The 27,668-nt window shown below is 42.9% G+C and overlaps 1 protein-coding gene across 2 annotated transcripts in view; it reads right to left on the bottom strand.

The window, feature by feature from the left end:
• The window catches only part of COL19A1 (collagen type XIX alpha 1 chain), a 1,614,879-nt gene that overhangs the window by 416,249 nt on the left and 1,170,962 nt on the right, over positions 1 to 27,668 (bottom strand). For both annotated transcript variants that reach the window (XM_077289962.1, XM_077289964.1), the window contains exons 27-32: positions 24,882 to 24,926; positions 21,630 to 21,707; positions 7,449 to 7,484; positions 7,217 to 7,261; positions 4,780 to 4,833; positions 3,221 to 3,262 (exon numbers count right to left, since the gene is read on the bottom strand). In XM_077289962.1, coding sequence (XP_077146077.1) covers positions 3,221 to 3,262; positions 4,780 to 4,833; positions 7,217 to 7,261; positions 7,449 to 7,484; positions 21,630 to 21,707; positions 24,882 to 24,926 — 300 coding nt within the window. The remainder of the gene's footprint in view (positions 1 to 3,220; positions 3,263 to 4,779; positions 4,834 to 7,216; positions 7,262 to 7,448; positions 7,485 to 21,629; positions 21,708 to 24,881; positions 24,927 to 27,668) is intronic.

A 27,668-nucleotide genomic window follows, 5' to 3' on the forward strand; every position in this document is an offset into this window, starting at 1 on the left:
TTAAGCCTCGCTTCATTGGTCCTTACAAGATATTGGAAATCCTTAATCCTGTGTCCTTTTGCTTGGATCTTCCGGTGTCGTTTGCCATTCACAACGTGTTCCATAGGTCTTTGTTGCGGGGGTACGTTGTACCTGTGGTTCCTTCTGTTGAGCCTCCTGCTCCGGTGTTGGTTGAGGGCGAGTTGGAGTACGTGGTGGAGAAGATCTTGGATTCTCGTCTCTCCAGGCGGAGGCTTCAGTATCTGGTCAAGTGGAAGGGCTATGGTCAGGAGGATAATTCCTGGGTGGTTGCCTCTGATGTGCATGCGGCCGATTTAGTTCGTGCCTTTCACGCTGCTCATCCTGATCGCCCTGGTGGTCTTGGTGAGGGTTCGGTGACCCCTCCTTAAAGGGGGGGTACTGTTGTGAATTAGACTTTTTTGGCTCCCTCTTGTGGTCACTAGTGATATGACTCTGGGATTGTCTTTCCTCAGTTTGGCACCCACCTGGGTCGTTAGTCCAGGGGTGTTGCTATATAAACTTCCTGGTTTCTCAGTCCAGTGCCTGGCATCGTTGTAATCAGTTCCTTTCTGTTTGCTCCTGTCTGCTGGTCTTGGATCTTGCAAAATTAAGCTAAGTCCTGCTTCCTTGTTTTTTGGTTATTTGCTTTGCTCTTATTTTTTGTCCAGCTTGTACTAAATGTGATTCCTGATTTTGCTGGAAGCTCTAGGGGGCTGGTGTTCTCCCCCCGGGCCGTTAGACGGTTCGGGGGTTCTTGAATATCCAGCGTGGAAATTTTGATAGGGTTTTTGCTGACCATATAAGTCATCTTACTATATTCTGCTATTAGTCAGTGGGCCTCTCTTTGCTAAATATCTAGTTCATTCTTACGTTTGTCTTTTCTCCTTACCTCACCGTTATTATTTGTTGGGGGCTTGTATCCAACTTTTGGGGTCTTTTCTCTGGAGGCAAGAAAGGTCTATCTTTTCCCTTCTAGGGTTAGTTAGTTCTCCGGCTGGCGCGAGACGTCTAGAACCAACGTAGGCACGTTCCCCGGCTGCTGCTATTTGTGGTGCTAGGATTAGATATATGGTCAGCCCAGTTACCACTGCCCTATGAGCTGGTTTTTTGTGTTTGCAGACTTGGTATATACTTTTGAGACCCTCTGCCATTGGGGTCATAACAGGGTAGGCCTGGAGTTATTTTATAGGGACCCTAGAGACGCCCCTCTCCCACAATTGCCTCCGTTGTCTTCATTAGGTGTAAAAGGTGAGACAGCCAACCTAAAGTTAACTGCCCTGCCGTTGGTTCGAAGTAATGCGTAGAGTCTATTACTTCCTCGGCGTTCCAGCCGCTGGCTACGCGCCTCAGTAGGATGTTGCCGATCTCGGGGCATGACTCCTACTGGTTCTATCGCCTTTGTGCTGTGATCTCATTTCTCACTTCTCCACAATATCCTTCGCTTCGTGTCCTTTCTTAAGATGCCGCCGCAATGAGGTGCAGGCACGGCTCCGTAATGATCTGTCCTTTGCTAGGCCTCTGCCAGGATCCCACCCCTGACAGGGACCCCCTGAAGTGTAATGTGTGACTGTGATACCTGGTCAGGTGAACTCTTTTAGTGCAATCAGACTTACCATCACTCCCCTTAGCGGCAGAGCAACGTTACTGCAACGACCAGGTCTCGGGGGCACTGCACATACATTTCATTAGTATTTGGTACCATTGCCCTTAAACTGAATGACTTGGGTCAAACATTTGGGATATCCTTCCACAAGCTTCTCACAATAGTTGGTTAGAATTAGGGCCCATTCCTCCTGACAAAACTGGTGTAACTGATCCAGGTATGTTGATTACCTTACTTGAACAGGCTTTTTCAGCTTTGCTTATACATTTTCAATAGGATTGAGATCAGGGCTTTGTGATGGCCAGTCCAAAACATTGACTTTGTTATCCTTAAGCCACTTTGTTGCCATTTTGGCAGTATGCTTCTAGAAGGTCATTGTCCATTTGGAAGACCCATTTCTGCCAAAGCTTTAGCTTCCTGACTGATTTCTTGAGATTTTGCTTCTGAATTTCCACATAATCTTCTTATGATGCCATCTATTTTGTGAAGTACGCCAGTCCCTACTGCAGCAAAACAAACCCACAACATAAAGCTGCCACCCCCATGTTTCACATTTGGGATAGTATTCTTAGGCTTCCAAGCTTCTCCCTTTTTTCTCCAAATGTATCGATGGCCATTATGCCCAAAAAGTTAAATTTTAGCTTCATCAGACCACAGGACATGTCTCCAAAAATTAAGGTCTGTGTTCCTGTGTGGATTTGCAAACATTAGTCTGGCTTCTTTTTGTTTCTTTTGGAGTAATGGCTTTTTCCTGGCAGAGTGGCCTTTCAGCCCATGTTTATACAGTACTGGTTTCACTGTGGATATTGACACATTCTTACCAGCTTCCGCAATCATCTTCACAAGGTCTTTTGCCTTTGTCTTTGGTTTGATAGGCACATGTTGGACCAAAGCTCGTTCATCTCTGGGACACAGAACCCGTCTCCTTCCTAAGCGGTATGATGGCTGGACATTCCCATCTTGTTTGTACTTGCATATAATTGTTTGTACAGATGAACAAGGCACCTTCAGGTGTCTTGAAATTGTACCCAAGGATGAGCTGGACTAGTGCAAGTCCACAATTCGGTTCCTGATATCTTGGGTGATTTCTTTAGACTTTCCCATGATGCTACACAAAGAAGTAGTGTGTTTCAGGTATGCATTAAAATACAAAAAAACAGAAGCATCCAAAAACATGACGTCATCATATGGGCAGTCCAGAATTGTTTAAAGGCATGATAATCTTAGTGTATGTAAACTTTTGACCTTGCAGTAAGTAACAAACATGTCTTAAAACAGTCTCTCTCTCTCATTATTCTGGAATTTGGCAAATATTAATAATTATGGTAATCCTAATTGACCTAAAATGGGAAAGGTTTATTCTGATTTCATATCAGATATTGAGAAAAACATGCATCTGTGTCTTTTTATATAGTGCATGTAAACTTCCGGTTTGAACTGTAGGTATCTGACTGGACTGTTTCCAACTTAGTAATAGCAAAGAAAGAACTGGGTTCGTATGATTGTGAAAAGGTTTTCCATATCATATGATGGCAGTCATTATTATGACAACTATACAGTATTCACTTTTCTTATAGGAATACACCAAATGATTTAGATAATAAGATTTTAATGTACCTTAAGAATGGCTCCTATATCGCCAAGAAGTGGAAGGGCAATCTACAAAAACAATAACAATGATTATGAGTTGTGAAAGAAAAACATGCACATAATGAAATAACTAATTACATAAAATTCAAATGCTCTCAGAAGTGACATTTTGCATGGAAATTATTTTGATAATTATTGTGAAAAATTCTGCATTCATTCATTTGTGTAGCTCACTGTGAATGGTAGATAATATGTTCAAAGTTTTGTACTTGTGCTAAGCATTTACTCCCCGGGAAGAGAAAGAATGTGATTTTTTTTATGTATATAATTCTAGCAAAATAAAAAATGCCTTCTGAAATGGTTCCAGCTGTTTAAGTATTGACAGACATTTTATGGCATTATTGAAAACTTTGTGATTTTATTCAGAAATACAGTCAGTCATAGGTTGAAAAACATAACTGACTCAAGGTAATTTCAAGGAAGGTAACTCATACAACAGAAAAATAAACTCATCAGTTCTTGAACAATTTCCAAAATGAAAATCTGTACAGCTACCCAAATGTGCCCATATAAATGTGGAGGGTAGAGATGCTTCTTAATTAAATCCTGATAACTTTAAAATGAAAAAACTTTCCAGGATTTAAAGATTAACCCTTTAGCAACACCTGTCATACATTTGCAGATTAAGTGTGCATTTACTATAAAGTATATAGTGGAAAGTGGCATTTGAAAGATTAGGAATGTGTAGTGGGAGGTTACACAGCTCCATTGGATACCCTGACTTGTACAATGGGCTGCAATACTGTAATACTGAAGTATAATGTATGAGTGTTCAAGTGAGTGAATTACTCTAAACTAAATAATAAATAAGCAAAGAACTAATAAAAAATATATTAAAATAAACCTAAAGTACTGTATGTAAATACATTTATATGTATATTGTATGTATATTATATGTTTATAAATATTATATGTGTATATAATAACTCTTTTCTTGCAATGCAAATAGCAAAATCATGTGTAATTGGTCAAACTAATAAGATACAAAAGTATTTATTCCACATGCTGGGTAACAAAAAAAATTTAAATTCAGAATTGTTGTTTTATGGTAATTAAAGCAGCCACACAAAAAAAAATTCTTACAACTGTTGATAAAATAAAGATTCTTGAAATATGATGACAGAGGTAATAAACAAAAAGCAGCAAAAAAAGTAAAACCAACTTAAAATACTGTATAAATTTTGAATCACCGTAGCTGCACTGAACTGTAGAACAAAGTTACAAGGTCATGTTTACAGCAAAATGAATGTGGTAAAAGCAAAACTGAATTGATGATTGCTTTTTTCAATTCCACCCCACTAGGAGTTTTTATTCCTTTTTTTCAGTACATTAGGTGGTAAAAACTAATACTTGTCCCACAAAAATTGAAACCCTCATACTGCTGTATCAGAGTGGAAAAATAAAAATGTTGAATTTTGGAAGGTGAGAAGGCTAGCACAAAAAATGTCTACATCTCCAATAGATACATTTTTAATTTTAAGAATAGCAATACTGATCATGGAATCAATGTACATGCGTTCACATACTGGGTCACCTGGAGGACCCTGGAGTCCTGGTCGGCCATCTCTGCCTGGGACACCCTATTATACAAGTAAAAACAAGTCAAGATATTCATTTTCTTATTTCTTACATTTGTAATACACTAATCTTATTAATTCAGTGCATTAATTTGCACACCTTATAGTAATGACTATTGCATTATCAATACTTGTAATTTGCCTTACGAGTATCATTTACCAAATATGTTTTATTACAGGAAGTAAACCCTCAAGTTCTGCATTTGGGAAACTATTAAAATGATGAAGATATTTACAAACAATACAAGTAAGACTTTAGTGGTGTTATGCGAATAGTGATTAATAGAAAAGTAAATGTGACTGATCACACCCATACTGATCACAGCAATGAAGGGAGGATATACAGTGCTCAAAAAAATAAAGGGAACACTTAAACAACACAATGTAACTCCAAAGCAATCAGATTTCTATTAAATCAACCTGTCCAGTTATGAATCAACACCGATTGTGAATCAATTTATACTGCTGTTGCGTAAATGAAACAGACAATAAGTAGAAGTGATAAGCAATTACAAAGACAACCCCTATAAAGGAGTGGTTCTGCAGGGGTGACCACAGACCATTTTTCTGTTCTCATCCTTTCTGGCTATTGTTTCAGTCACTTTTGCATTTTGTCTCTGCTCTCACCCCTAGAGGTATTGTATAGTAGAATTAGTTGTTGTCTACAACCCACAGAAATTGCTCAGGTATTTCAACTTATCCAGGATGGCATATCAATTCAAACTGTGGCAAGAATGGTAGCTGTGTCTGTCGGCACAATGACCAGAGCATGGGACACATTGCAGTAAACAGGCCAGTTCATAAGGAGATGTAGATTAGGTAGTAGGAGGGCAACAACCCAGCTGCAGGACTACTACCTCCTCCTTTGTGTAAGGAGCAACAGGAGGAGCAGTGCCAGAGCTCTGCAAAATAACTCCCAGCAGGCCGCTAACATCCATGTGTCAGCTCAAACTGTCAGGGTGGAATGAAGGACCGATGTCCACAAGTGGGTGCTTTAATTGAGGTGTAGGATGAGATCCCTCAGGGGAACATCTGCCGCCTCATCAGGAGCATGCCCAGGCTTTTCAGGGAGGTCATTTAGGCAGGTGGAGGCCACGCACACTATTGAACATCATTTCCTTGTCTTGAGGCTTTTCCATTGATGTTGAATCAGCCTGTAATTTGATTAGCCACTTTGATTTTGAATATCATTCCAAATCCAGACCTCCATTGGAGATTAATTTTGACTTACATTTGTATTTTTTCATTGTTCTCAGTGTATTAAACTATGTATTGAAAATGATTTGCAACTGAAATACTTAATTCAGTGAAATTTAGGATGTGGTATGTTCTCTTTATTTTTTGAGCAGTATAGATCATTGTAGCGCCAAGGCATCTTCAGCTTCTACCGGACAAAGTAGTGGATTTACAATTGCATTGAATATCAAAATACTATACATTATAGCCCAAATTTTTTGCTATAACATCTCTTCACCAAGGTGCAAATTCAAAATAAGACTTCATATGCATGAAGTCTTGTATTGCTAAACAATAAGATCAGTCATAAATGCACACCATTCATCATTAAAAAACAGCAACAATGAAAGTGATTAGTATTATTACAATGTCACCTGTCAAGGGTTTGAATATATTAAGAATCAACAGAACAAGAAGCTTTTAAAATTAATGAGCTGGAAGCAGGAAAAATGAGCTAGCATAAGGATCCTAAATTGTGATGGTTGAATGTCTAGGGCAGAGCATCTCAAAAATGGCTGTTCTTGTAGGGTCTTTCCAACATGCTTTTCCTAAACTGGTCCCACAACTGAACCATCAGCAGTATCCCCAGTAGCCCCAAAGTATGTGGGGAGCAAACTCTAGCCTGTCTGATACCAAAGAATAGCTACGGAAGCACAAATTGTTGGAAAAGGTAATGATAGGTATGATTGAAAAAGTCCGTAGTTTGATACTGAGTATTGAAGGTTGTGCAGATGTCTAGTTCGGGTGTCATTATTCCTCAGCTCTCGTTGTTTTGTGACTCAAAAAAGGAAAATAAAAACAATTTAGGTTTAGCAAATGCCTTTGCATTGTTAAAAAATATATACCAAAGTAAGCTGATTTTATTCATTTTGTCACCCTTAAATATACTGTATCTTATTTGTGTTGTTTGTCATCAAACTAATTAGTAACTCATTTCTATATATAAATGAGAGACTGTAAGTAAGCAAGCTGAAAATACTTGGATGTCACTTCTATAATACATATTGAGACTAAATAAGACAATACAGGATCAGTGTACTATTAAGGCCATGGGTCATAAACACACAGAGAAGGCCTGAGTGGTGTAAGGTATAACAATTATTAAGTGAAATGGTATACCTTTTAAATATGGAAATTATCTACTACTCACTTGTGCGCCAGGAGGACCTGGCAAACCTGGAAGACCCTGTGGACCCTATAAATATAATTTGAAAATATTACATATGCAAGGTATAATAATCGCCATGAAGTCTGAAATTAACATAGCATCAGTAACTTTCTCAACATAAAATGTATTTCTCTGCATTAGGCATGTAATATAATGCCATGTAAACTACATTGTTAAGCATTTTATAATTTTTGATTAAAACTTTGCTGTTTACCTGGATGCCAGGAATTCCTGGAGGTCCTACTGGGCCCTGTGAATAAATAAGTAGGAAAATATGGAATCATGGTATATTCAAAAGGAAATATTTAAGGATGTTCAACTATATTTCAAGAGGATAAGACACTTCAAGTGTTTTCACATTGAGTTCTGTGTCCCTGTTGGGACATACATCCAAAATCCCCCTCAAAACAGGGTCCAGACGCATGCACCATCGGGGCTATAGACTGTAATGGTAACGGCAGTGAACGTGAGCTCTGCCATGCACTTTTTTTGGGAATGTACACCTACATGAGGCGCAGTCTATGAGAGGCATTCATTAAAGATATCCCCTGACCCACTTCCTGTGGACTAAGAGCAATGACACTTGGCACAGTTATTAGTCCTTCTCTACATAGGTGCCACCTAGGGACACACACTTCTCCCATCTCTTTAAGCAACTGTAAACACCTCGCTTGTTGAAGTCAACAGGTAGCTCTAAAAGCCACGTTGTGACTTTGGAAATCAGTCTCATCATCTGGAAAATGCTTGCCCTTCAAAAATAACTTCCTTGTTGGAAAGAGGTGGAATTCCAATGTGTGAGGTCGGGTGAATATGGGGGATGTGGTAACATTTCAAAGCCAAAGGAGCATGCTTCCATTTGGGCACATGTGACTTGTGAACTGGTGAATTGTCTTGCAGAAGACGGACACCTTTGGTGAGCATGGTTTTAATGGCCTCCCGCAATTTCCACAGTAGTGAAGCATAGTATACCCCAGTTATCATGGTACCATTTGCTAGGGAATCCATCAATACTACTCCATGTTGGTCCCAAAATACTGTGAACATGAACTTGTCTGCCGAGGGTTGGACACGTGCCTTCTTTGGAGGCAGTGAGTCATAATGCTTCCATCGCATCAACTAGACTTTAATGTCAGAATCATAGTGATGGACCCAGCTTTCATCACGTGGGATCAGTCTGTTGAAAAAGTCCTCCTGGTTCCCATGGCACCCCGTCAATATAGCCTGAGAGAATTTGACTCGTTACTGCTTCTGGAAATGTGTAAGTAGCTGGGGAACCTAGTGAGCGGATAACTTATGCATGTGAAGATGGTTTTAGATTATTTTTTCCACGGACACCACACAAATCTTGACATTTTGGGCTAGCTAGCAAATGGTTATGTGGCGATTTTTCAAAATGGTGACCTCCACTTGCTGGATGCTGTGTTCATCAATAGCAGAGTGGGATCGCCCTGCAATTGGAGCTGTTTGCACTGAAGTCCAACCACATTTGTATTGATGATGTCAGTTCTTGACTACATCATATGATGGGGAATCATCACCATAAACTACTTTTATCTCATTGGACTTCTCCTTTGGTGTACGGCCAATTAAGTAAAGGAACTTGATGACTGCTCTGTATTCCACTAGGTCCATTATCTAACCTCATATCACTTCAGCACCTGTAAAATCAAGACGTCTATCAATTCTTAGTTGCAAATTGGCACGTAACCTAAAGAGACTTATATCATTACACATGTGTAGTTTCAGCATCCTGTGATAAATAGAAGTGGGTCAGGTGGAATCTTTAATAAACGCCCCTCGTACTACATCTGAGTGCCGCTTCCTGTAGGCGTACACTCCAGAAAATGATGCATGGCAGAGCGGACGTTTGCTCTGTCTGCACCCTTACAGTCTATATGGGAGATTTCAGATGTATGCCCTGACGGGAACACAGAATGCAATGTGAAAGCACCCTAAGGCTTTGGCATGTAAAATCATTTCCTGCCTTCACTATCTGTAGTGAAGTGACCATGGAAGCTGTTACAATTCATATCATTCTACTTGTGTAGTCTTTTTTCTTAATCTACAGTATTTGCAGAATAAGAGGTTGATCTAAATCAGGGGTGGGCAATTAATTTTCCCAAGGGGCCACATCAGAAACTGGCACTACTGTGGAGGGCCAAACCAATCGGCTGAACTTAAAGGGGCGGTCCGAAACCAAAGGTGAAATTCATATTAAATGTATATCTATTCAGTGTAATAATCTAATCTTGTTTTCTAATATACTTCAATGAAAAAATCCCTGACGTACCCTTTACATTCTGACTTCCTATGTTTTTTTTTTAATTTTTAATGTCCCATGACATTTTGTTTGAGGTTCACCAGTGTATTCTGGGATACTCAAATTAGCCGTCATCAGGGGCAGAAGCTGCGGTCACTGGCGCAAACTCTGCACCCTCTCTGAATTTAGGCGCCATCAGTGATGTCTGTTTTGGAGGCTCGGCTAGTCCTCACCTGATAATGCTTCGGTTGTAAATTCTGATGCATACTCGGTATGAGTTTTCTGTGCTATATTCCTTTGAATGCACAGTGTCCGTGCGCTCCCTTGCTGGCTCTAAGAAGAGATGACCCGGCAGAGGCCAGTCCAGTCCCTGAAACAGATGATGCTATTTTCATGGTGGGGAAAGCCGCTGTGGCAGTGACTACAGCCTCTGCCCCCTAATGATGTCCCATGTGAGTATCCCAAAGTGCACTGGGATTCTAAAAAAAATGTCATTGGAAGTAAAAAAAAAAAAAGAAAAAAACACAAGCAGACAGGAAGTTACATTAGAAAGGGAAAGGTAGAAATTTTTAACTGAAATATATTAGAAAAGTGATTAGATTATTGAATTAAATTTAGTATGAAAGGCACCTTTGGTTTCGGATCACCCTTTAATTCTGCATAATATTAATTTTATCACTTTTTAAAAAGCAGTTGCTTATGTGATGGTAAGGGTAAGGGTAAATTTACATGAGCATATAAAAAAAATCATGATTTTGGTCCAGAAAAAGACGATTTTCCATCTGTATTGTCATCTCTATGGCATCCATTTTTATAGAGCAGAAGTGAATAAAATTTAAAAGAAGAAATACAGTGTCCTGTGTTAGTAATGGAAATGTATTCATAAAAATCGGATGCTATATGGATGACTCATATGGGATACAATTTTTTTATTTTTGCACACCCATAGACTTCAACAGGGGGAACAGTATGGAGTGGATGTGATATGCAACAGATCCCAGGGGGAGCACTATGGGGGACTTAACCCTTACCTCTCCTGCACAGGACATACCACAGTACAAGCTGGGAGCAAAGAGGGAGGTAAGGGTTAACCCTCAAATGCAGAGGTGAGGAGACATACATGGTGGGGTCAGAAGAGCAGTTTGGGGAGCACATAGAATATGTATGTAGTGGAGGTGAGGGGGCCCTTCACTGCTGGACCCCATATTCAGTGGGAATACTCAGCCCAAGTGTTTTATCTCCCTTCAGCTGCCAGGAAGCTCCAGGGAGATGCAGTGGCTACTAATAAGCTGCTCTCCCTGAACCTAAACTACAGCCCCACAACTATCATTCCACAATGTGAAAGGAGGCAACATAGGTGCTGTGATCTACTCAACACAGCAGACACAAGATGCTGCCTCCCAGGTGGTATCTGGGCGTCACTTAGAAGCTACCTGCCCATTATCTGCAGCAGATGGGTGTTGTAGTCCGTGCTTCCCTCCTCCGGTCCTGACCGCTCTGCCTTCTGACCAGCACACACAGGTTTCAGCAGCTCTGCAAGCCAGGAACTGAGCAGCCCCGCATCCACCAATGAGAAGATGGGGGCGGGGCAACAATCGCTTCTGAGAAAGATCAGACTCCTAGATCAGTCCCTCTCCAGCCTGCTGGCTGTGTCAGCGGGCCGCACAGAAACACTCAGGGGGCCGGATATGGCCCGCGGGCCGCAGTTTGCCCAGGTCTGATCTAAATGGCGCAGATAGAGCTGAAACTATACTAAGTTGTGCAATTCTCATTGAACTAAATAAATAATCTGCAGGTAATATGTCCCTGAGCTCCGACTAGCGGTGGCTGCAGGCAAGGTAGAATTTTATCATATAACTCTATGACAGTAAAAGGTGAAACAATGGATTTTCTAGCTCTGTTCTAGAAAATCAGACTTCTTATATAGGCGGTGAATAACAAATTACAGATGTAACCAAATGTAACTTGACAAATAATGCTCGATTTTGATAACTTGTAACAGTAAGGTACAGTGGGGGAAAAAGTATTTAGTCAGCCACCAATTGTGCAAGTTCTCCCACTTAAAAAGATGAGAGAGGCCTGTAATTGACATCATAGGTAGACCACAACTATGAAAGTCCAAATGAGAAAACAAATCCAGAAAATCACCTTGTCTGATCTGGCAAGCTTTATTTTGCAAATTATGGTGGAAAATAAGTGTTTGGTTATTAACAAAAGTTAATCTCAAAATTTTGAGATGAACAAACACACACACTCACACTCTCACTCACACTCACACACTCACATACTCACACACTCACACTCACTCACACTCACACACACTCACACTCACACACACACACACACTCTCACTCTCACTCACACACTCACATTCACACTCACTCACACTCACACACACTCACACTCACATTCACACTCACATTCACACACTCACACTCACTCACACTCACACACATGCAGCCTCTTGTGTGGTACCACCACCGGAACACCGTCACAAACACGCCGCCGCCGGGATCAGCTGAATGATTCACTGACTGCCGCCATCTTTGTACAGGAGGAGCGCATCCGTAGTTTTAATGTGACCACCGCTATCTGTTTTCACAAAGATGGTGGCGGTCTTATTTATTGCACCTGCACAAATTACGCACAGGTGCAGTGAATCATTTGGCTGATCCCAGCGGCAGATGCGCAGCGTGACTCCAGGCAGAGGAAGCCGGTCACAGTAAATGGGTTTTCCCATGAACGAAATTTCATTTTAAAAATTGACTGTGTGTGAACATGTGCAGCGCCCCAGAGTCCTGGTCGTTGCAGTGCTGTGGCTTCGCCGCTAAGGGGAGCCATGGTACGTTCGATGGCACCGAAGGAGTTCTTCCAATCAGGTATCACAGACACCAATATGTTTCACAGCTGGGCCTCCGGGGGGAGCTAAGGGTGCTATTCATTAGGCCACTCCCCACCATAGTGGGTAAACTGGGGGTCAGGCAGGAAGTTAGAGAGAACGCTGACGGGATTGAACGGAGCAACACCCTGTGGCAGGGGGTGTTGTGAAGGGAGAGACTGTAGGGTCTCTGCCAGGGGTGGGATCCTGGCAGAGGCTTGGCATTGAAGGAACGTAACGGGTCCGCGCAGGCTCCTGGAAGCGGCGGGACTCAAGAAAGGACTAGAAGCGAGATAGATTGTGCTGAGTGAGAAACGAGATCAAGCAGAAGGAGAATACCAGCAGGGGTTTTGTTGAAAGAGGCAGCACCCTGCTGAGGCGCAATACCGGTGGCCGGAACGCCGAGGGAGTGGATTAGAATACAGCTTCAAGCCATACTCCAAACAGCGGCAGGACAGTCGGTCTCAGGCGGGCTGTCTACCACATATCACCTATGAAGTCTTGGGGGGCAATTGCGGGAGAGGGGCGACTCTAGGGTCCCGGAAGAACTCCAGGCCTACCTGACAAACGGGTGCCATTCCAACCTGAATACAGGGAAGGGGTGGATTACAGAGGAACATCAAATCGAGTTGTGAGGGAACTTAAGAAACAGACACAACCGTTGTGGGGTTACTTTCCGTGAGCACAGCAGGGAAGGACTACAACACATAGCGCTAGAAGGAAGGCACAGATTTCCACCTGAGAGGAGAACTCTGGAGGTGCCATTGGACTGGCCGGACTTGCGTAGCCTGGTGAACCGTGTTCTGGACTGAGGACTCAGAGATCTCCAGTAAAGAGGTAAAGAGACTGCAACCTGGTGTCCTCGTTATTTACCGCGACTTACACCCCACAACCGCACCGCTACATCGCTATACTACCATTACTACCACCTATTACACCGGACGTCCCCCACTGACGGACAGGGCCACGGACCGGGTCTAGCCACCGTGACAACCCCAGGACTGAAACTCAGAGGCCCGGCTCCGGGTATCCCCTCGGCCCTGCGGCGGTGTGGGGGCGCTCCAAATTGGCGTCACGAACAGGATCTACTTAAGCCTGAGGAATCAGGTCATGTGTGCCTAGAGACTGTGATCTGTTGTGCTTAGACTGTACTTTATTACAAAGACTGTGCTGCGCCAGTTGCCGCCAAAATCCGCCGCCATTGCAGCGCTGAGGAGAGCGCAGGAAGAGAAGAAGGGCGTGGAGTGGGCGTAGACGAGCTGGAGAGCGCGAACAGCAATGGCCGCCCAGTCTAAGTATTTTTGTGTCCTGAGGACGTGCCCGTCAACAGCTGAGGTACGCCTCCTGATCTTGGTCGGAGGGTGGAGACCATGGGGACGGGGCCGCCCACGGAAGAGACCGCGGGAAGAGGACGCGGGAAAAGAGCAAGAAATGGCGGCACCAGAAGCACCATGCGGAGCTGAATCGGCCCAGTCTGAGGCCGTAGCATCTGAGATAGGCTCCGAAACACCGCTGCTGCGAGGTCTGACCCTTACCGAGCCCCTGATGGGCCGACCTCCGTTGCCGCTATCGGAGGAACGTGTGGCTGCAGCCGAGGCCCGCCAGCTGGCCCGCCGACTGAGGGCTGATGCCCGTGTACTCACCAGGGTAGGCCAACCCACCGAGATTAAGCTGTCTCCCATTGCTCCTTACCCGGGCCCGGCTGAAAGCACCCTACCTGCACCGGGTCTGAAGATCATGCCGGATGCGGAGCACTTACGGCGCCTTATGGCAGAGTGGCAGAGCCGGCCCCAGCCTGCAGAGCAAGTAGACTTGGTTGGTGTCCCCGAGATCCCGCCCTCACACTGGGGTGTTGTGGTGGCCTTCCATCCCCAGCAAGGGAGAGGGGTCATACAGGAGATCGGGGAGCCGATCCAGGTCCGGGTGGACCGAGAGGAGGTGGAACCTTCTGGCAGGCGGTTTTATTGTAACTTGGAGCCGGGGGACGCCGTCACCTATACGAGGTGGAGAAAGAACACCAGTGAGACGGGCTGGTTTGCCCGGGGGGTCCAACGATGTGTCGCCCTCAAGGCTGCTGCTGGGACACCAGAAGAGGATAGTCCTGGAGGAAAGGCAGCGGGACCTGACCCCGCGGAACCAGGGGAAGTTCGACCTCACCGCGCCCCGGAGAGGCGGGTACGCCTACCGACGAGAAGGACCTCCCGGAGAGGGATTCTATCTTTACTGGAGCCAGGACGGCGTCCTGGCTCACCGGACCGATCTGTGGGTCTGGTGAAGCCAGGAAGGAGGTCACCTCCCGTAGAACCTCAGTAAGATATTGCTTTCAATGTTGATGAAAATGTAAATAGTTGCTACTTTATTGTTTTAACTGTTCCTGTTGCTGCTAAACCCGCCCAGGGTTAATGGATCCCTCTGTTGACCCGGGATCCCCTTTGTTTGTTTTCTTTTTTCTAAAGTTTTTGCACAAAGTTATACAAACTGCAGTAATCATGGACTGTGCATGATTCGAACTTTCTTTTGTAAATAGTTTGCACCTTCTTAAAGGTGCTCCCTACTGGTTTTAGCCAAAGACACTTTGCGAAGATATTTGCCCTATTGGTTTGAGCCAAAGACACTTTGTGAAGATACCTTTCCTACCGGTTCTAGTTAAAGACACTTTGCGAAGATACCATACCGGAACCTTTGCGTGGGCTGGTAGGCTGAGAAGACGAGCTACCTCAGCAAGACTTGGTCCCCTCTTAAAGGGGATGTGTGAAATTGAACTTGAGAAAGATACTGTTGCAGAACAGTAATGTGATAATGAAGCTTGAAAAAGAAATGTAACTGTTTTACATGCTAAGTTATATGTGTTGAATTTGTTGAAATGTGAAATCTAAATAATGTTTTGCAGAAAGAAAAGATGCAGAGAGCCCGTAGGGGTAGAGATAGAGATCTGCATAGCTGAAAGTAAGGAAGTAATGATGAAGGTGAGGATAGAAGGTCAACCCTGCGTCCCCATAGAAAGTTACTTTGTTACTAAGGACAGAAAGCGAACCCGTAGGGGTTAGAGAGTGAGTCCTTAAAGGAGCCGAGTAGAGCGGGCTCAGAGTTCTTTAAACGGAAGGAATGTTATGTCTATACTATGTATAGTAGCGAAAGGCAGTAGGCCCTGGCTGAACGGGGCGGTCCTGTAAAAGAAAGGAGAGGCAGTAGGTCTGGTGCCATAGGGACAGGCGGTCCTGCAGGTTCAAAGTAGGAGAATGTGAAGTTACCTTACCCTGTAATGTGATTATAGGAAGGCCTTTGGTAAACTAAGAGTGTATGTTTCTTAAAGGCAATGTTAATTTATTGTTCCAGAATTTGCACTAAGTAGAATACCCGGTTGGGTAACAGGAGTTATGCATAGCCTGTAATTTATAATGTTGACCATGTTTGTAACGTTAAAAGTGTCCTCACCTCCCATAAAGGGAAGCCTGTTCAAGTATACTTATTGTTTTGCACTCAACAAAATTGTATGTCTTTTTGCTAATCTGTATTGTTGTTTTTCTTCCCAGTCCCGGAGTACTGTGTTTAACCAGGGGGGAGTGCAGCGCCCCAGAGTCCTGGTCGTTGCAGTGCTGTGGCTTCGCCGCTAAGGGGAGCCATGGTACGTTCGATGGCACCGAAGGAGTTCTTCCAATCAGGTATCACAGACACCAATATGTTTCACAGCTGGGCCTCCGGGGGGAGCTAAGGGTGCTATTCATTAGGCCACTCCCCACCATAGTGGGTAAACTGGGGGTCAGGCAGGAAGTTAGAGAGAACGCTGACGGGATTGAACGGAGCAACACCCTGTGGCAGGGGGTGTTGTGAAGGGAGAGACTGTAGGGTCTCTGCCAGGGGTGGGATCCTGGCAGAGGCTTGGCATTGAAGGAACGTAACGGGTCCGCGCAGGCTCCTGGAAGCGGCGGGACTCAAGAAAGGACTAGAAGCGAGATAGATTGTGCTGAGTGAGAAACGAGATCAAGCAGAAGGAGAATACCAGCAGGGGTTTTGTTGAAAGAGGCAGCACCCTGCTGAGGCGCAATACCGGTGGCCGGAACGCCGAGGGAGTGGATTAGAATACAGCTTCAAGCCATACTCCAAACAGCGGCAGGACAGTCGGTCTCAGGCGGGCTGTCTACCACATATCACCTATGAAGTCTTGGGGGGCAATTGCGGGAGAGGGGCGACTCTAGGGTCCCGGAAGAACTCCAGGCCTACCTGACAAACGGGTGCCATTCCAACCTGAATACAGGGAAGGGGTGGATTACAGAGGAACATCAAATCGAGTTGTGAGGGAACTTAAGAAACAGACACAACCGTTGTGGGGTTACTTTCCGTGAGCACAGCAGGGAAGGACTACAACACATAGCGCTAGAAGGAAGGCACAGATTTCCACCTGAGAGGAGAACTCTGGAGGTGCCATTGGACCGGCCGGACTTGCGTAGCCTGGTGAACCGTGTTCTGGACTGAGGACTCAGAGATCTCCAGTAAAGAGGTAAAGAGACTGCAACCTGGTGTCCTCGTTATTTACCGCGACTTACACCCCACAACCGCACCGCTACATCGCTATACTACCATTACTACCACCTATTACACCGGACGTCCCCCACTGACGGACAGGGCCACGGACCGGGTCTAGCCACCGTGACAACCCCAGGACTGAAACTCAGAGGCCCGGCTCCGGGTATCCCCTCGGCCCTGCGGCGGTGTGGGGGCGCTCCACATGTATGGAGCATACCACATCTCCTGGGCAGGGGAGGAAGCAAAAGATAATACTGACATTACAGCAGGGGATCACAGAGGATTCATTTTGTGAGGTAAAATATTTCACTGACTGTTTTTAAAAAATATTTTACCTCACAAAATGTATCCTCTGCGATCTCCTGCTGTAATGTCAGTATTGTCTTTTGCTTCCTCCCCTGCCCAGGAGTTGTGGTATGTTCTGTCAGACACAGACAATTTTTAAAATGAACTTTTGTTTGTGGGAAAACCCCTTTAAAAAGCAAATATTAACACCAGCATGGCTCCTCCTAAAAAGTACGCCAATAACGATGAAAGGAAAGCAGCAAAGGCACAAAAGTCAAAGACAACAAAGGGCAAATGAGCATCGCTGGGACAAAAACAATGCATATAAGCATAGGAATCAAGCACATGAGTCTCTTGATGCAAAAGTCATTAGATTATCACAGGATGCCATTAGGCAACAACAGCGCCGCATGCCTGCCCCCATCGTGACATTACCGCCCTCCCAATGCGATAGCATTGGGCATCCATCTAGTACCTTTCATAATCCCCCAAGAGGTGCAGTGAGGTCCAATGGGCCTTGCAGGTCTTGCATTAGCGCCTTCTCTCACAGTAGAGAAAAGTACGCCAGTGCAGGAGGGTGATTGGGGAACACTGGGTGGATGAGGTATGATGCATCATCAGCTTGAAGTAGGGCAGGAGGACAGCAATGGCAATAAGAGAGAAGGCATTGATGCAAGGCCAGTGACCACCATCGGACTGGACCACACCGTATAGGGGGAGTATAAAAAGTATTTTTTGGGCTATGCAAATGGGGTTGTGGACTTACATATTTTGCCAAAATACTGAAAAGATACATTAAAGTTGGTGGCCATAGTTTATCTTGGGAAAACCTCCTGACAGGTTCCCTTTAAGAGGATTAAGATAAACTAACATTGTACAACCCAGTGACTGATGTTATGTGAGGCATCAAAATACACTTTTTTTGCGCTGTGATGTCCCAATGCTATCTGTGCTAAAGAGAATCTGGCAGCAGGATTTTGCTAGATAATCTGACAGCACAATAATTTAGAAGCAGAGACCATGATTCCAACCATATGTCTCTTACTGGCCTCTTTTGCTGTTTCAATACAATCAGCTTTTTATCAGCAGGAGATAATCACTTATGCACAACTGGCCCCTTGCATTCTAGTCCAACCCCACCCTCACCACTAATTAGCAGCTCTCTGTAACTATACAATGCATCCAAGAGTGTTTTGGGCAAGGTTATACACAGCTCAACAACTGGGCTCAGCTAGATCTGCAACAGACAAAACCGTAGCTCTATCATTGTTGCTTCTCCAGTAAACTAAGTAATACATAGGTGCAATCAGTGTCTAAGCCCCTTCCTCAAGCTGCTGTCAGATTACATAGAAAAAACCTGCTGAGTTTCCCTTCAAAGTAAATTTGGCTACATTTGTAGCAAGTTCAGAATTTTTCTAAAAATAAAGCTCATTGTCAGAAATACACTTTAAAAGGTGGAAACTTCATTTAAATGGATTAAATGCACAAATACATATTGTATAGGACAAGCAGAATAAAAATCTCCAATCAAATCTCTTAGATAAATATGATTCACTAGTTTCAATATGCATCAAGCAAATCATGTGAAGTGAATAATCTTGAAACATAACTTTCGCTAAGAACTATTACAAGTTCTGAGCTACCACTAAGATGTGCAGTAAAACAGTCAGCTAGTTTCAGTCAACAGTAATAGCAGATGAATGAACTTTAATTTGGAGTTGTTGGGTGAGGTCAGAGTCACACCAAAGTATGGCATCTGATGCGAGAGCATCGGGGGAGATATGCTCATGACCCTCAGTTCCTGCTCTGCTGTGAGCGGGATCCGAGTGTCATGATATTGTGCTTCGATCCTCTCGCATGACAGGATCGGAGCACAGATGTGGAGGAGACGGAGAAAGTAATCTCTCCATCTCCTCTGCTGCCAGCATCGGCGAGAATTGCACTGCACTCGAGTGATTTCCAGATGGAATGCACCCATAGACTTGTATAGTTGGGAGTGAGACGAGTACTGCTGCCAATTGGAGTTGCTGCCGAATCGGCATGAGAAAATAATCGCAGATCTGAGCTGCCCCATACAGTAGCACTGGACCAAGTGCTATAGGATGTTTCATTGCATAGCACTCGGCCGTGTTATACGGTAGTGTGACTCCGGCCTAATGCTGAGAGTGGCCAGACTCCAATCAGTTTAATCGCATACAAGAAACCCACTCCTTGATATATACAGATCCCTCTCAAATTCTAAATAATCCATCAATATTCTTGTAGTGTCACGCCAAAGGTACACAACAAATTCTTATATTCAAGATGTACCATAAAGAACAACCTCTCAAATTGCTAAAGACATAGTACAAAGAACTATTTTTCAGTATTCAGCAATAATAAATACAATTGTACAGTATAAGATATAGGAATGTTCACAGCCATCACACATATGGGAACTTCAAAGTCTCTGGAGTTTCCATTGGTGCTTCGTAGCTTCACTTCATATCATGGTGACATATGTAGGATGCCTAATTATTTCCAGTAAAAGGTATCAGACCCTAGGATCCCCAATAACTAACACCCTACCAAGAGCAGTCTAACTCTATCCCTTCATAGACATTGCCCTAGGCATGTTTTCACCACTTAAATTCATGAGGGAAGCCTATTGCAGCAATTTATGTTTTGGAGAATTTATGGGTTCAAAACACTGAAGTATCAACTATGGAATAAACAGCAGAAAGGTTATACAGCTCTGGCAAAAATTAAGAGACCACCACATCAAAACCCTGTCATGGGCAGCCCAATCTCCAGACCTGAACCCCATTGAAAACCTCTGGAATGTAATCAAGAGGATGATGGATAGTCACAAGCCATCAAACAAAGAAGAACTGCTTACATTTTTGCACCAGGAGCAGTGTGAAAGACTGGTGGAAAGCATGCCAAGACGCATGAAAGCTGTGACTAAAAATCTTGGTTATTCCACAAAATATTGATTTCTGAACTCTTCCTGAGTTAACACATTAGTATTGCTGTTTCTAAATGATTATGAACTTGTTTTCTTTGCATGATTTGAGTTTGAAAGCACTGTCTTTTTTTAATTTTGACCAGTTTTCTTTGTCATTAAAAAAAATACAAAAATTATTACTTGGAAATTCGGACACGTTGTCAGTAGTTTATAGAATAAAAGAACAATTTACATTTTACTCAAAAATATACCTATAAAGAGAAAAATCAGGCAAACTGAACATTTTGCAGTGGTCTCTTAGTTTTTGCCAGAGCTATACATCTGTATATATCAATAATTGGATTTCTTGTATGCAGTCGAAATGTGTGGGATCTGAGCACTGTCAGCATTATGCCACATCTCTCAATTACATCTCATCCATCTGTTATTGCTGATCACTGATATTGGTGTCACTAAAGGCTCATGCTAACGACGATATTTTTGGTAAGAGTGTGATCTGAAAAAAAACAGTCTGAGGAAAACATGCTCGATTTGCCTACAATATTTGGATTGCACTGGGACATGAAAGTCAATGAGTCCATGGAAAACATTGGACTGATTTTCCTGAACTGACAATGGAGGAGATGGAGATTTTTTTTTCACCATCATCTCATCTAAGAAAATTGGATCACACTATGTGATTAGCATAATAATCTGAATTCTCTTGGATGAGGGAATATATAGTGGTGTGACACTAGCCTTATTGTGCTGTCTTACTGCACATTTTTTACCAGTGTCTCACAACTTTTGTTCTAAGTTAAAGTTATGTTTTAAGATCAATCCCCCTCACAATCTGCTTGCTACCAAATACATATTGGGCAATGTCTTCTAGGAGCACGATGCCTCTGTAATGCCACAGACCATGTGAACACAACAGGTCTCCGAGGAGCGCGGAATCATGGACTGATGCATGGCTAGCCAGAAGAAGCAGCAATTTCACCTCACTAGCAAAGTGCTTTGCTCAATTACCAGGCAGCACCGTGCATACAAGTAAGAGACCGTTTACCTGCGAGGATAGGATCCGGTGCTAGCGCAAGTTCATGTGCAATATAATATCTGTTTGCCTCCCTCATAGTGCTCATTGAGGTACGCAGTACAGGGGTCAGAACTTAAACTGCAGGAAGTCTTGGGAGTGTAACTAATTTACTGAAATATGTAATGTACACACGTTCTCCCAAACCCCCAGATATTCCAGTTTTCACAGAATAAAATGAACAAATCAGAATTTCAAGACAATTGTACATATTGGTTTTAAAGATGAATCTGTGCAGAATTAAATGATTTTGCCCAAATAATTTTAATCAGTGCATGTTGCATCATTGCCAAATTCTGCTAATTGCTAAAATGATAAAATAATTTTGCGGTGATTAAACATGAACTATCTTGGTGTTAAAGATACCAGTATCCTTCACATTCTTAGTATCGATATTTATGTGTAATGTAGAAACACATAAGGACTTACCTGGGGACCTTCTGTGACTGATCCAGGTAACCCTGGCTCCCCAGGAGACCCCTGTACACCTGGTAGACCTCTTTCTCCCTATTAAATTAATACTGAATATGTTAAATGGAAAGAGATTTATATTTACAAAACAATAGTCAATAGTATATGTATATCATGTTCATGTAGCTATGAATACTTTCATACATGTATATTTTTCTGTTCAAACTCAATTGACACAAATCTTTATAGACATTACTGAGTAAAAGCCTCATACCATACTTTAGTTTCATTAAAGGGATCCAGGATTGCTGAGCGGCGTTGGAAGAAAACACATTCGCAACATTCAAACAGGCAACACTCACATTCAAATCTGCCCTCACCGCTGCTAAACAGGCCTACTTTACATCCCTCGTATCTTCCTTATCCCACAAGCCCAAACTGTTATTCAAAATTTTGAACTCCCTCCTCTGCCCCTAAATGCCCCCTCCAACCTCCCTCATCTCTGCTGAGGACTTTGACACACACTTTAAAAATAAGATCGACCAAACAAGGCAAGTCTTCATTGTTCAACCACCACAACCCCTTTGTATACCAGACCAATGCCCAATCCCCATGACCTCCCTATCCAACATTACTGAAAGGGCGCTTAATTGTCTCCTCTCCAAATGGCACCTCACCATCTGTGCACTCGACCCCATCAAATCCCACCTCCTCCCCAACCTCACGGCCACTCTTATCCCATCCATAACCCACCTCTTCACCCTATCACTAACTTCTGGTACCTTTCCTTCTGCTTTCAAACATGCCACAATTACGCCTATCCTTAAAAAGCCAACCCTTGATCCAACTGCTTTGTCCAGCTATCGCCCAATATCGCTGCTCCCATTCGCTTCCAAACTCATGGAGCAGCACGGCCACGCTGAACTTTCCTCCCACCTCTCATCTAACTTGCCCTTTGACACGCTACAATCTGGTTTCCACCCCCATCACTCAACTAAGACATCCCTGACCAAAATTACTAATGACCTACTTACAGCCAAAGCTAAGCGACAATACTCTTTACTCCTCCTTCTAGACCTGTCCTCTGCTTTCGACACAGTTGACCAATGCCTCCTACTACAGATCCTCTCCTCCTTTGGCATCAAAGACCTTGCCCTATACTTGATCTCCTCATACCTTTCCAACCGCACATTCAGTTTTTCCCAATCCCACACTATCTCCTCACCCCACCCTCTCTCTATTGGAGTCCCCCAAGGCTCTGCTCTAGGACCCTTACTCTTCTCAATCTATACACTTTGCTTGGACAACTGATAAAGTTCCATGGATTCCATAACCACCTTTATGCTGATGACACTCAGATCTACCTCTCTGGATCAGACGTCACCTCTCTGCTGTCCAGAATCCCAGAGTGTCTATCAGCCATATCCTCCTTCTTCTCCTCTCGCTTCCTCAAACTCAATGTGGACAAATCTGAACTCATCATCTTTCCTCCATCTCATAGATCTTCCTTACCTGACCTGTCTATCACAATTAACAACATCACACTTTCCCCCGTACCAGAAGTCCACTGCCTCAGAGTAACCCTTGACTCTGCCCTGTCCTTCAAATCGCACATCCAAGCTCTTTCCACCTCCTGTCGCCTTCAGCTCAACAATATCTCCACAATCCATCCTTTCCTCAACCTTCAATCTACTAAAATACTTGTGCATGCCCTCATCATCTCCCGCCTCGACTACTGCAACATCCTTTTCTGTGGCCTCCCTGCTAACACCCTTGCACCTCTCCAGTCCATCCTTATCTCTGCTGCCCGACTAATTCATCTCTCTCCTCACTACTCCTCTGCTTCCCCCCTCTGCAAATCACTTCACTTCAGTGTATCCAATTCAAATTTACTAATACTGACTCACAAAGCCATCCATAAAATGTCTCCTCCATATATCTCTTAACTAATTTCAAAATATCTTCCCTCACATAATCTCCGGTCCTCGCAAGGTTTCCTTCTCTCCTCCACACTTATTTGCTCCTCACCCAACCGCCTCCAAGACTTCTCCCAAAGATCCCCATCCTCTGCAATTCTTTGCCCCAACACGTATGATTATCAACCACATTCAGATCCTTCAGATGGAACCTGAAAACCCACCTCTTCAGGAAAGCCTACAGCCTGCACTGACCCCGCTGCTTCCTCACCACTACCAGGGCTGCTGCAACCCTCAACCTATTGTCTCCTTCCCCACCATACTGTAGAATGTAAGCTCTCAAGTTCTCATGTACAGCACCATAGAATCAATGGTGCTGTATAAATAAATAATAATAATTAAAGGGATTGTCCCACAACGACAGCACCAACTTATTAATTATCACCTATCCACAAGATTAATGTTTAAAGAAGCACTCCCACCAAAGTTTTTTCTTCCTAATATATTGCAATCATCATATTATAAAGCACTGTGTACTTACAATTGCTCATTTTGCCTTTCTACCTGACTAATTCTTCTCTTTTCTCTACTTTATGTAGAAACAGGAAGTCTCTTGTCCTTGCATTTATCATTCCCATTTTCAACACCTGACCCAGATGCTCCTCCAGCTGCCAGGAAATTTTGCAGTGAATGATGACTTGTGCAGACAAAATTGGCCTCTTGTTTCTACATAGAGTTTAGAAGGATTCAGCTAGTCAGTTTTTACTCAGGTGATGGCACAGTCCTTATGGAAAAGAGAAGAGTTAGCAGGGTAAAAGGGAAAAATTATCAATTGTAATTAAACAGCGCTATATAATATGATGATTGATAGCTATTAAGAGGATAAAAAATTTCATGGGAGTGCTTCTTGAAATTCTGATGGCTTGGGGTCTCACTGCTGGGACCACCACTAATTCCAGGAACATAGTTATAGTGCCAAAATTTGAATGAATGCAGTACAGGATGAGCAATCATGCCATTCATGAGTCCCTCAAAATCTCAACGAAACCTTGAATGAGAGGCAGCAGTTGCATTCCCTTTCTTTTTGTCTCCATCTTCATTTGTAAACATTTATAGAATCCTGAATACAGGAGGGTGAGAGAACATTATGCAGTACTAGAAGGTAAGTGGCAAACCACTCCCCGTAATAAGATATACTACAAAGTTTCATGAATTCATATACTATATACTGATACAAAGCAAAAAAAGCTAACCACAGTTACACTTTCAATAATTAATAGCCTGTCCTCTCATATTTGCAATTAGAAGCTATAAAACTAAATTTACTACAAAATTAACTATAATTGACACCAACCTTGGGGCCACGTGGACCAGGTGCACCAGACATCCCATCTGGTCCCTAATAATAATTAAAAGGGAGAAAAATATTCTTATGAAGTTTTAGAATATATTAGCTTTATTTTTAAAGGGAATTTCTTTTAGCCACCTGGGGGGAGAAGCAAGCAAAGACCATGATTCCAGCGATGTGTCAGTAGGCTGCTTGCTGAAGGAAGTTTACATAAAATCACTGTTTTAACAGAAGGAGATTACCACTAGTGGATGATTTGACCTGCTGCAATGTAGTCCAGCTACAACCACACTAATGATTGGCAGCTTTCTTCCTATGCTCATTGTACAAAGAAAGCTGCCAATCAGTGGTGTGTAGGGCTCTACAGACTTCATGGAAAAATAAGTATGCAAATGCATTGTGATCACCAGTAAAAATAAGTAATTACTAAAAATAACATCAAAGGGACACACAAAGACACAAGCAATATAAAACATTTAAAAGGTCAATAAGCTATGCATACACAAATTAATTGTGCCTGAAATAAGACTAACATCCATCCTCATCTGCCTAAACTATCAATTCACAGGAAGCCATTCAACCCATGAAGATAAAAGCTTTTAAAAGATCTACAGCAGATTAAACACTCAATTAATTAAAAAACACAGCACACAGCCAGTAAGTTACACATCACTGGAATTAGGGTTTTTACTCCTAAATTGTGATACTCTCAGATTGTGTAGCAATAACCTGATGACACATTCCCTTTAAGAATATTGCAAAGATGATAGTGCTATGTTGTTAGTTTATATCAATGATTTTTACCATTATGAAACATTTCACAGTCAGAAAGAAGCTCAATTCGCTTATCTAAGACATTTAATTGGATCTTCCAAAATTCTCAGATATTTAATAATGACTCAAGACTTGAACAAACATTCAAGACTGAAGCTTTTATATTTGGAGTCAAAGATTTTATGCATATATAAATAGATATAGATCTAAAGAAAAGAATGATAGGATCAAAAATGTGAGACTGAAAAAAGACTGTTGGAGAGCTATGACCAAAAACTACATCTATCTATCTATCTATCTATCTATCTATCTATCTATCTATCTATCTATCTATCTATCTATCTATCGTTCTATCTATCGTTCTATCTATCTATCTATCTATCTATCTATCTATCTATCTATCTATCTATCTATCTATCTATCTCATATTTATCTATCAGCTATCTAATATCTATCTATCTATCTATCTATCTATAGTTCTATCTATCTGTCTATCTATCTATCCCATATAATAATAATAAAATAATAATCTTTATTTTTATATAGCGCTAACATATTCCGCAGCGCTTTACAGTTTTTACACACATTATCATCACTGTCCCCAATGGGGCTCACACTCTAAATTCCCTATCAGTATGTCTTTGGAATGTGGGAGGAAACCGGAGTACCCGGAGGAAACCCACGCAAACACGGGGAGAACATACAAACTCCTTGCAGATGTTGTCCAAGGTGGGATTAAAACCCAGGACTCCAGCGCTGCAATGCTATCCACTGAGCCACCGTGCTGCCCATATCTATCTCTCTGTCTATTTATCTATCTATCTATCTATCTATCTATCTATCTATCTATCTATCTATCTATCTATCTATCCAGGGCCGGCTCCAGGTTTTTGAGGGCCCCGGGCGAAAGAGTCTCAGTGGGCCCCCCCTTTAACACATACCACGATTCATGATGCCCAGATACAGCAGATAAATATAGGTATAGTACAATGCCAGATTTCACTTCTTACATGAGTGATAGCTATTGTAAATTCTGCAGTGTATATATACAGGAGGAGGGGTACTGTGCAGTGTATATATACAGGGCAGGAGGAGCGGTACTGTGCAGTGTATATATACAGGAGGAGCGGTACTGTGCAGTGTATATATACAGGAGGAGCGGTACTGTACAGTGTATATATAGAGGGGAGAGGTGCTGTGCAGTGTATATATACAGGACAGGAGGAGCGGTACTGTGCAGTGTATATATACAGGAGAAGCGGTACTGTGCAGTGTATATATACAGGAGGAACGGTACTGTACAGTGTATATATAGAGGGGAGAGGTACTGTGCAGTGTATATATACAGGAGTGGTACTGTGCGGTATATATATACAGGAGTGGTACTGTGCAGTGTGTATATATACAGGGGAGATGTACTGTGCGGTGTATATATACAGGAGTGGTACTGTGCGGTATATATATACAGGAGTGGTACTGTGCAGTGTGTATATATACAGGGGAGATGTACTGTGCTGTGTATATATATAGGACAGGAGGAGTGGTACTGTGCAGTGTATATATACAGGAGGAGTGGTACTGTGCAGTGTATATATACAGGAGGAGTGGTACTGTGCAGTGTATATATACAGGAGGAGTGGTACTGTGCAGTGTATATATACAGGAGGAGTGGTACTGTGCAGTGCATATATACAGGAGGAGTGGTACTGTGCAGTGTATATATATATACAGGAGGAGTGGTACTGTGCAGTGTATATATACAGGAGGAGTGGTACTGTGCAGTGTATATATACAGGAGGAGTGGTACTGTGCAGTGTATATATACAGGACAGGAGGAGCGGTACTGTGCAGTGTATATATACAGGAGGAGAAGTACTGTGCAGTGTATATACTTCAACAGCCACCCAGCCCAGGCCCCCAGCACCTGTCCTGTATATATATTATATACACTGTATCTATACAGGCTGTGCTGGGGGCCTGGGCTGGGCGGCTGCTGTAGTATATATATATATATATATA

This window comes from Ranitomeya variabilis, chromosome 2 (assembly GCF_051348905.1).
Source record: "Ranitomeya variabilis isolate aRanVar5 chromosome 2, aRanVar5.hap1, whole genome shotgun sequence".
Classification (NCBI taxonomy): domain Eukaryota; kingdom Metazoa; phylum Chordata; class Amphibia; order Anura; family Dendrobatidae; genus Ranitomeya; species Ranitomeya variabilis.